The sequence below is a fragment of the Alosa sapidissima genome, chromosome 7 (genome assembly GCF_018492685.1).
Source record: "Alosa sapidissima isolate fAloSap1 chromosome 7, fAloSap1.pri, whole genome shotgun sequence".
NCBI lineage: Eukaryota > Metazoa > Chordata > Actinopteri > Clupeiformes > Clupeidae > Alosa > Alosa sapidissima.
The window spans coordinates 29,901,616-29,912,133 of record NC_055963.1 but is presented as its reverse complement, the minus strand read 5'-3'; the positions used below and the strand labels follow the sequence as shown (position 1 = coordinate 29,912,133).

At 44.4% G+C, this 10,518-nt stretch overlaps 1 protein-coding gene across 1 annotated transcript in view; it reads left to right on the top strand.

Moving 5' to 3' along the window:
- Positions 1 to 10,079, top strand: part of LOC121714148 (cadherin-4-like) — a 43,652-nt gene extending 33,573 nt beyond the window's left edge. Inside the window, exons 10-11 of the mRNA XM_042099350.1 lie at positions 1 to 159; positions 4,028 to 10,079. The exon at positions 1 to 159 is cut by the window's left edge and continues 6 nt beyond it. Of these exons, the coding sequence (XP_041955284.1) occupies positions 1 to 159; positions 4,028 to 4,234 (366 nt within the window). The 3' untranslated portion in view covers positions 4,235 to 10,079. The remainder of the gene's footprint in view (positions 160 to 4,027) is intronic.
- The last annotated feature ends 439 nt before the right edge of the window (positions 10,080 to 10,518 follow it).

Below are 10,518 nucleotides of genomic sequence, written 5' to 3'. Positions count from 1 at the left end.
GACCTGAGCCAGTTGCAACAGCCTGAATCCCTGGAGCACATCATGAGCAAGCCCGCAGGGGTGCGGAGGGTGGACGAGAGGCCGGTCATCCCCGAGTCGCAGTACCCCATCCGGCCCATTTTGCCCCACCCAGGGGACATCGGAGACTTCATCAACGAGGTGAGCGCGTGCACACAGACACCCACACACACAAACACACACACAAGGTGCCCCTCCACACACACACACACACACACACACACACACACACACACACACACACACACACACACACACACACACACACACACACACACTCACAAACACACACTACAGGTTGGGCAAATCTGTCTCCTGCTTTGCTTTTCACTTTACTCCTTCTCTGTCTTCCTGCTGCCTGTCAAGCCATATACAACACATGTGTTCTCACTGGGGGGTAGAGATGGACTGTGTGTCAGGATAGGAGGACCAAACCAAGTGAACTGTTCTATAGGCCCTGCTGACCTACAGTGAGGCCCATACGTATTTGAACCCATGCTAAAGTTTACTAAACTAAAGCTAATAAGAAAATTATAAAATCATCTTTTGGAAATGATCTTAATCAAAAAAATTAAAGGAAATATCCAACCTTTAAGGACACCACTTTTCTTTGTGAATGAATAATGTATCATAAATAAATTAGTGTTCTTCCTTAAAATACAGGGGGCATAAGTATTTGCACCCCTATGTTAGATTCCCATAGAGGCAGGCAGATTTTTATTTTTAAAGGCCAGTTATTTCATGGATCCAGGATACTATGCATCCTGATAAAGTTCCCTTGGCCTTTGGAATTAAAATAGCCCCAAATCACATACACTTCACCATACCTAGAGATTGGCATGGTGTGTACTGTATTTCAGTTAGCCTATTAGCTGGTTTGATGCTCATTGAGCTCAATGCAAATGGGGCGTGCTTCTGGCAGAGTGTGATGTTCCCATGTAGATCAACGTTCCAGAAGTGAAAAGTGTGCTATAAAGGCATGACTATTGCCTATAGTAGCAACCGGGTGATAAGCGGGATAACGGCCTTTGAGTAGCCTAGAAATCTAGACGCACCCTAGCGGCGGCAAATTAATTTGCTCAGCCTGTACGTCTAGTATCAAACCATAGGAATTTCTATTGGCTGACGCCGTGGACGTCATCCAATCACAGCGCTCTATTTTGTTAGAGAGTCTTAAGGCAGGCTTAACAGGATGATGACAGTCCTACGACGGTGAACAACAAGGAAGGTGGCTATGGCGAACGAAGAGCAGTTGTTTGAATCGGCGTTGGCGTCAACTTTGGAGGAGTTGGACTTGTGCTTTTCTTTGAAAGTTGAGCAACACAATGCACTTAAGTCATTCCTTTCGAAGAAGGATGTATTTGCCGTTTTGCCGACCGGATACGGATATGGTCGTAGCTCTAGCCTATTGCATGCCTAGGCAGTTTGAAAGACAATTCTCTGCCCGCCCCTTGGATTAAGCGAGGTGAATGGGTCGATTCCGGACTATACATTTCAATGATATAGGATGGCCCGCCAGGCTAGCCTTTGAGGTGTCCTGTTATATGGAATTAATGGATTTGGGGCAGAGGCCTCCGCTGCGCGTCGGGGAGTTATTTGCCCCTCGCCCTCGTCCATTAATTCCGTATAACAGGACACCTCAGTGACCGTTATCCCTTACACAGATTAATTAGAACAGAGGCACTCTGAAGTTGAAAAAGTATAAAAAAGTCTTTAATTTAACATGGCGAGAACTGGTTAAAAGCACATGGGTCTACACGTTATGGCCATATTGGTGAATAACTATTGACCAATCATTGTGAGATGTATTTTGTAATATATTTATTATAATTATGTTTCCCTGACCAGGTTTCTCTTGGTCAGTGGCGCTATGCATTTTAGGTAGTGTACGATAGCGATTTTTAGACAACGCGCCAGACCCCTCCTTAGTTTCTTAATTGACACACCCCTTGGCATGTTGCTGAAAAAAAGAGACGTGCAAGATAAGAATAAACTTTGCGCTGGGATAATAATCCGCTTTCCGCCAAAAAATAGGGCCCATAATTTAAAAGTGTATCACATTTGCTAATTTACAGAGTTGTCTCTAACAGAGTTGACAGATTTGTCTGTTAGTGCATCATTTTTTTCAAATAAATACTTAAGTCTTACAGGTTTAAGATCAGCGAATGATTGTCATGTTAACTAACATGTGTTCCATGACTATAAAAAGTTTAATGATTGGTTTCTCTCTACACTTGAAATGTACCCCAAAGTATAGAATGACCCATATATACTGTATATATATATATATATATATATTGTCATGGTTACGCTAGAGAGAGAGAGAGAGAAAGAGATAAAAGATGGTTACGCTAGAGAGAGAGAGAGAGATAAAAGATTCTCAAAAAAGAGAAATTACAGAGGCACTCTGAAGTTGAAAAAGTATTAAAAAAGCCTTTAATTTAACATGACGAGAACTGGTTAAAAGCACATGGGCCTACGCGTTATGGCCATATTGGCCTTCATCAGGGCATAGAAACAGGAAGTAGAACAAAGCTTAAAATGGACACCCTTAGGTGATTAGTGGGTGGAGCCTTCCATGTGACCAACTAGTAGGTTACCAAAACACAATTAATTGACAAAACACTGACAAAGAGACATATCTCTAGAGAGAAAGAGAGAGAAGTAGATTTCAATAAAAGCACACCAAAATGTCCATACTTCATAGAAAGGGGGAAAAGTCACATTCCTCATTAAGGCCAGGGAAAGAGGTTGCCTTAAACATTCTAGTTTTCTTAATTTTCAGTTTGATCTCAGTAGCTAAACATGGAGCTGCATGTAGCTTTTGAAGCATGTGATCCTCCTGCTTCCCTTCTGTTTGGACTGACACTTGTTCTCTGTACCACTCGTGTGCCAGCGCTGGGCCTAGCATGTGCTGTCCAGCTAGCTGCCTGCCCCAAAAACACACCATGGGCCCTGGGACTCCACCTCCACCTCCACCTCCAGCACTGCCCAGCCCAGCCCAGCCCTCTCCCCGGCTGCCTGTGTTCTTGTAATTGACCTGTGTACACAAGCGGGCAGAGGGGAGCGGGTGTAGTCTACACTGGCAGCATCGGATCCCTATTGGGAAACGTTATGGTGATGAGTAGCATACCATCTCCGGCCTGCTCGGAATACACGGCCTGCCCGGGGGCAAGCTGGCAGGGCTGCTGAGTGGGTCTGGTGTGGAATACCGAAGGAGGGTTTTTCCCTGTCTTTGTAGGCACAATAATTTGATTTGATTTGACAATTAATATCATAAACTTTTGGTTCATGAAGTGCTAGTCTTGCCATGGTGTGTTGCATGATATTAATATAGTATTCAAGAGGTAGTCATAATGGAATGTGGACTAAATATAGGTGACAACAATTACAGCATCAATAGTAGGCATGTTTGAAATGTCTAAACCATTTAAAATGCGGGGGCTCCAAAATCTGATCTGAAGTCTATACACTTATAAGGTGGAGGGTATAGTGCTGTTAGCATTCCTTTTGACTTCTAGTCGATAGTGCTCCAGTCACGTTTGGAACTACCTGGATCAGTTTCTGAAGTTTTAATTATTTGCTTGCATTTCACACATCCCAAACATAGCTTAGATCAGCTTAGTTGAACCGCAGGGATTTGAATAAATGGACAAGAGGAGTTTGCGGACAAGGCTCTGTAGTTTTGCAATAAACAAGACAGGCCAGACAGACGTGTTAATACTGCTTAGTGTTTAAATGAAGAAGACACACGTGAGGAACATGGTATTCGATAGCACTCAAATAGAAAACGCACACACACACACACACACACACACACACACACACACACACACACACACACACAAACGTAGACACACAGTTTCTTTTCCTTTGAATCACAATATTTTAAAGCAGCGGCCAGTAACTGTCTCGCTCCCCTTTTGAGAACCCCTGCCGTCCTCCCCGTGGTGCAAGGCCTTTCTAAGCCACGCCGGCTAACCCCCTCCTGTGACGTTCTCTCCGACAGGGCCTGAGGGCAGCGGATAACGACCCCACGGCTCCGCCGTACGACTCACTGCTGGTGTTCGACTACGAGGGCAGCGGCTCCACCGCCGGCTCGGTCAGCTCGCTCAACTCCTCCAGCACCGGCGACCAGGACTACGACTACCTCAACGACTGGGGCCCGCGCTTCAAGAAGCTGGCTGACATGTACGGCGGAGGGAACGATGACTAGAGCACCTCTGACTCCCGACACCCCACCCCAGCCCAAAAATGAAAAATGGAGGTTCCCACACCCCCATCACCACCCAACCCCATGCCAACTGGCCAAGCTCTCCAATCACAGAGCAGGACTCTCTTAACAGCCACACCCACAACCCACAAAACAACCAACCGATTCAAACCAACATTTACCGACACGTCATGAAACAGACAAGGACTTGACAGAGGCATCTTGTGTACTATCCTCTGCTGACAGTCTTTGAAAAACAAAAAAAAAGACAAAAGAACATTATGTTGTGGTTCTACTCTCCTTTCTTTTGTATTCTGATTTTAACTATGATTTTTTTCTCTCTCTCTTTGATGAAGGCTTGTGTTCACAGTATTTTACTTATTTGAGTTAGCCCTCCGTAAGTGCAAGCTTTTTTTAGATGTGTAAGGGATGCCAGTCGCTCCATAGTTTCTGCCCAGCTGCCCTTACCTGGCACATCCCTTTGCCCATGTCCCCTCATTCGTCCTGCAGTCCTCCACAGACAGCCAGGTCGAGTTGCATTCTGCTTGAGGAGACTGAAAAGTAAAAAAAAAAAAAAAATACTCCCACAACATTCTCACGTGAGGAAGAGAGTGTTTGAAAGGGAAAGAGTTGCTATCTCACTTAACTTGAATTCTTCTGAAGAGAGAAGCGCTGTTGTTTAAGAAGTGCCTTCACTGGTGCATTTCTTTCTTTCTTTCTTACTTGCTTTCTTTGTTTTGTTTTGTAATTTGTTTTGTTATTTCGCTGTTTGGAACTTCGTCAATCTCAGGATTGGTTGGCCACACGGATGGCTGGCGTGTCCCCAGTCTGAAGCCCCATCCAGCGCCCCACCTCCGGCCCAGTGCAGAAGCCTAATCGGCTGTCTGGCTACTGAGTTGAGATTTGGCCTTGGGATTGTAGGGTTACCAGTAGTGTAGACAGAATCATGTTGTAAGTGCTTCACGTAAGTTGTCTCCTTTTTATTGCGTGCTTTAAAGAAATGGGGATTAGTTGGGAGAGGACATGGGAGAAAACAGATTTGTTTTTTTGTCCAAAGGCTGAGACGGGAGTGTGCTGAGTGTGAGAGCCTGTGGGTTGGCACAGCAGCGACGTGCATTCCTAATCAGACTATGTGTAAATCCTTTAATCAAACTGTGCGTGGAAATTCAATGATTGTTGATTGTATTGATACGTAACGTGCAGAAACAAGCTGTAGCTTGGATGGCTGTTCAATTTTTGGATGTCCACCTGTGTGTGTGTGTGCCATTCTGTGTGTGTGTGTGTGTTTGCTGTGTTTGATCCATCTGCTGAAAGCAGGACACTTTAGGGCAGCAAGTGTATGTGTGTGTGTGTGTGTGCGTGTGTGTGTATACTGTACTGACTTTGTTAATTTGTTAGGAAGGATTGGAATTGGTATTGGGCGAAGCCCAAAGGTAAAGCGGCTATCGTGATTAAACCTCTCTTTTCAGAGGTGACATGATTGGTGTGTGCGGAATGGGTGGCGGGAAATGCATGATGTTTCTCCCCAACACCCTTAACGTGTTACTCTAGTGCGTAGGGTTGATTATTTGAATTGATTAAACCAATATATATAAACTGTAAAAAGTCAAAACGATGTACAAAAAAAAGGAAGGAAAAAGATCCTATTTTTGAAGTGTTTAGGAAATCTTAAGCAGTTGGTGCTCAAGTTGATGTTTTTCTTTTCTTTCCTGTGCTGTTGAGAGGGTTACAGAGCACCACACCCAAAGTACTCAAAGGTCTCTGAGCCTCGACTTCTCTACCCCTTTAGAACCTGCCTCCGCAGGGGTTCTTCTTACTGATTTACCCCCCGTTGCGGTTGAAATAGACGATTGATGACTCCTTTTCAAATCATATCTTTCTAAAGTCACAGTGAGCCAGTGAGATCACAGTATGACAGTGAAACTGCCTGGATTACACGTTTTCAGTATCATTAACCCTGAAAGCTATTTGTTATTCTGATACTTGGGGAAAATGTGGTTGTTTTAGTCTTTTTCTAATTGCCAGTGGTTCGCGTGATGACAGCTGTGTTCTCAAGGGATGAAAAAAAAAAACTTCCACACCACTCTGCCAGTGAAATACTCGTCGTAATTCTCGTAAGGCCTACCCACCAGTCTCCAAATAGACTAGGCAGCAAGTGCAAAATAGTTCCTTTGTGTGTTGTAACGATTAGATATGCAAACTTTTGCCTTTACCTTTTTTGGAAATCTCAGCTTCCCCCTCCAACCCACAGTGTTCAGCACCCCCTGTTCTCTGAGCCATTTCCCTAGTTAAATATGGTAATGCTATATGACTGCAACAGGAGTTCTCTCCACAAGCCATTACTGTGGTAACCCTGGGAATAAGCAGGAACAGGGCCCGCCAATCCAGGGGGAGCCCACCTCCTGTCGGGTCTTTCCCAGTCAGTTCAGTCACGACATCCTTGTGTCAGAGCCACTATTGATCACTATCATCATAAGAATGTGATGCAATCTGTCAGCTCATACTGATATGAGCTGATTAGCGACACCTGTGAGGTGTGGGAGAGAAGGCCTCCAGTCCAGACTGGCCGATGACACATTGTGTTGCCACACATTGGCTCACCCCATCTCTCCCCTTTGGGTGCTGCCACCCATGTAACAGTGATTCACATTTCAGGACAGTATGCCTTATCGATTCCTGAGGCAGGGGAGGGATAGCACAGGATTTGTCATTTGTGTCGTGAAGTGGTCTAGTCTTTTCTCCTGCCTTTCCCCCTGCTGTCCATTGTATCTTAGTTAGCAGCCTTCAAGGTCCGGCTAGTGCCATTGGCCAGTCTTATTTGTCAGTGGTCAACATGGCTGATGGTGTTTCCATCCATGTTTCCAACTAAAGGTACTTCAACCTCTTACACCTTTTATCTTCAGACAGCCATTGGGCTGGTGGCGTCATGTCATTGTGACCACGTTCTTGGTGTGACCACGCTTGCCATAACTTAGACCCCACTGCTGTACCGAACCGTCCAGAACCGTGTGACCCTACGACTACCAAACCCCCCATTACCCACACCACAACCCCCATCACAACAAATGCCTTGCGTTAGCCAATGAGCAGGAAGCCGTCGTAGTTAGTTCAAGGTGAGCTTTATGTTCAGTGCAGTGCAGTGCAGTAGCTGTGCCGTTCTGGAGATGCCTCTGCACACTCACAGTTCCCTGCAGGGGATGTGGCTTTATCATATGTTTTCATGTCTCATTGCTTCTGTTTCGCTTTGGCATAGCAAGCCGGAGGGCACACACACACACACTCTCTCTGAAACAGCCACTGCATTTTTTTTATTTGTATGTCACAAACAGTTGAAATAAATGTAACTGATGTATATAAACTTATTTCTGTTTTTTTTTACCACTACACATGTTTTTAACCATCATTCTGTATGAACTTAGCTGGTTTTGTATATTCTCTTAGATTTCTTTTTTTATATGTATTTCACTTTTTGTTTTGCTTTTTTGTTTGATCGCAGTGTTTTTGGTTATTTCATGTTGTTTATCTGTGAAGAATAGCAAGCTTCAACACAGTCAAGAAAGCCATTTGAGTTTATAGTAAACTCCAAGGAATTCTAAGCCTATGGCCAACCCATCTAACCACTGTTTATTGTTGAAAACATAGTTGTTGTATGCAATTCCTTTCCCCAAAAACACACACTCCAAAACACATTCATGCACACCCAGAGAGAAATGCTGGGTCTAAAACCCTGTCTGCATCCAAAATCCATCATGCTGCGGTGCTATCCAGACAGCTCAATCCCCTGCCGCCATTGTTCGCCTCGTTGGTCTATACCTGGTGCCGCGTCAGATCCCCTCAGTCCGCTGTCTGGGAAACAGGAGGCAGAGCTGCCAGGCCCTGCGGCCCTTAACGGATGAGGGGAGAAAGGCGAGCGCTCAGCGCGACACCCCAAAAATAAACACCTGTCTCCCACCTAGCCACCCATTTTTTTTCCGCATTTGAGTTCGCCGTATCTAAAAATGAGTTGTTCGCTTTCAGCAGCAGTCATTGCTTACGGATCAGTCTGTGGGCTGCAGACAGTTGGATAGAGAGAGAGGACAAGACTAAGCCATACAAGGTGCTCATATCAGCAGGCAAACCCCTGGCTGGATGATGGAATGGTTGAAGTAAGAAATGGTGCCATCACGGGAGGGTGAGCATGGGGCAGAAGATCATGGATTGACAGACTTTTCTCCACGTATTTATTTTTTTATTTATTGACAAGTGGGAAAAAACACGGATTGTTTCTGTATGTTGTGGAAGTGGCCTGTTGACTGCAGGTTGTCCGCGGGGCTAAGCGGCGGGAATCTGGTTGCATGGGGATCCGTGCGTCTGTCTGGACGATTTCTCACCGTGCGATTTTGTTTTTTGTAGTAGTGTGCATTGATTATCTTGAGTGTGTGTTTGTGTGGCAGCACATCAGTGTGCGTGTGTGTATGTATGGGTCTGCACACTTTGATTTGAAGTGGCTGAAAGTTGATTGGCTTGTTTAACAGTGCCCTCTAGTGTAGTGAGAGAGAATTGCAGTCAGGCGCGCCACTGTGTGCTTCACAAACTTCACAGCTGATTCCATTACATGGGAGTGAATTATGTTTTGCCTCTTCTCCCAGTCATTTCGTAGCCTACGTGATGAAGATTCTGAGCAGCAAATTTAACTGGCGTAAATAAAATTAGGAATTAATTTGGAATAAAATTAAAACAAAGAGCTGAACCACATACAAATGGAGATTGAATTTTGCCAGGGATCAGTCAATCAGGATTTGATGTGGCAAAATATCCATAATTGACCATATTATTTATAAGTGAAGCCATGCAACAATTGGTATAAGGCCATAATGTCAGTGTCAGGTTTAACTGTAGCCTACTACAGACACTGCAGAAACAGCAGGAGAAGCTGTGTTGGTTGATGAAGTCAGTGTTGCTGCTACACCATTTTCAGAACACTGAACTCGACTACACAGCCATTTTAATCCTCTCCCCTCTACCCAGCTAAGTAGGCCTCGCTATGTTGCGACACAGCCCCAAAAGCGGAGTGAAGTTGTCGGAGGAGGCGATTCGCTCCAGTGTAATGGAAACAAGCTATAAGAGGAGCCGGCCACCAGAAAGTAGGGCAAAGTGAGTTTCTGGCAGGCCACACATCTCTGGACCTCACACAAACCCACGGAGCGTGCGGCATACTAAACGGCGACATCAGACAGGGTTCGCGCTCGTGCTGGGAGCAGACAAAACTCAGTCTTAATTGGAGACGCCCTATGTTACTCACATTTGTGTGTACATAATGTAGTAATTGCTTGAAGCTAAATGGCTAAACAAGTTAGGCGAAATATATATGTACAATTGGAGCTTTTTTTGCATGTGTCTTTTTATAACAGACAAAGTAATTATATAACAACTATCATACAGAACATTTTAAAAACGTGTAGCAGCCCGCATGACCGAGGTTGTTTCCAGAGGACGTTTCTGGAGTGTACTATACTCACATCGATTCAAGAGTAAAAATAAAACATCTAAAACAAAAATAGAAAAAATACACAATCATTGCACAGTTATGAAGTTAAAATTGACTTTTTTGTAAACTGTCAACAGCACAAATATTTTGTATTGTTGTTTGTACCATTTTGTACCAAAAAGAGAAAAAACGCATAAGAAAAAAAAGGGAAAAGTTTCTTGTTTTAAGCGTGTGTTTCTAGTGCCACTGCAATCTTGGTTTCCAAATCCAGTTGAGTATGTACGCAGCCTTGCAGATCAATGGTGTAATATAGACGCTGGGCTGGCCCTTCCCCTGCCAGTGTCCCTGTGTTATATAAATAAAGTTTCCCCTCATTTTAAATGCCTTGGCCTTTGTGTGCTTTTTTTGCACTTTTACCAAATCTCATGATATTCATTGTTGGTATGAAGTATATGGTGAATACATCACTTAGTTTTGTATGAAGTATATGGTGAATACATCAAAGTTACATTTACTTTCACACAGCATAGAGACATTATTCACACAGCATAGAGGCACCTAACCCCTCACTGCTCCCCGAGCGCCGCTGTTGATGCAGGCAGCTCACTGCACCGGGATTAGTGTGTGCTTCACCTCACTGTGTGCTGAGTGTGTTTCACTAATTCACAGATTGGGATGAATGCAGAGACCAAATTTCCTTCACGGGATTCCTCCTCATGTGACTTGTTAACCGCATTTGATCATGATCTCAAAAGGACTGCAATTCAGTTTGGGGGTCCCGCATACCGGGTAGAGAACTCCCACTAGCACATGGGCAAAT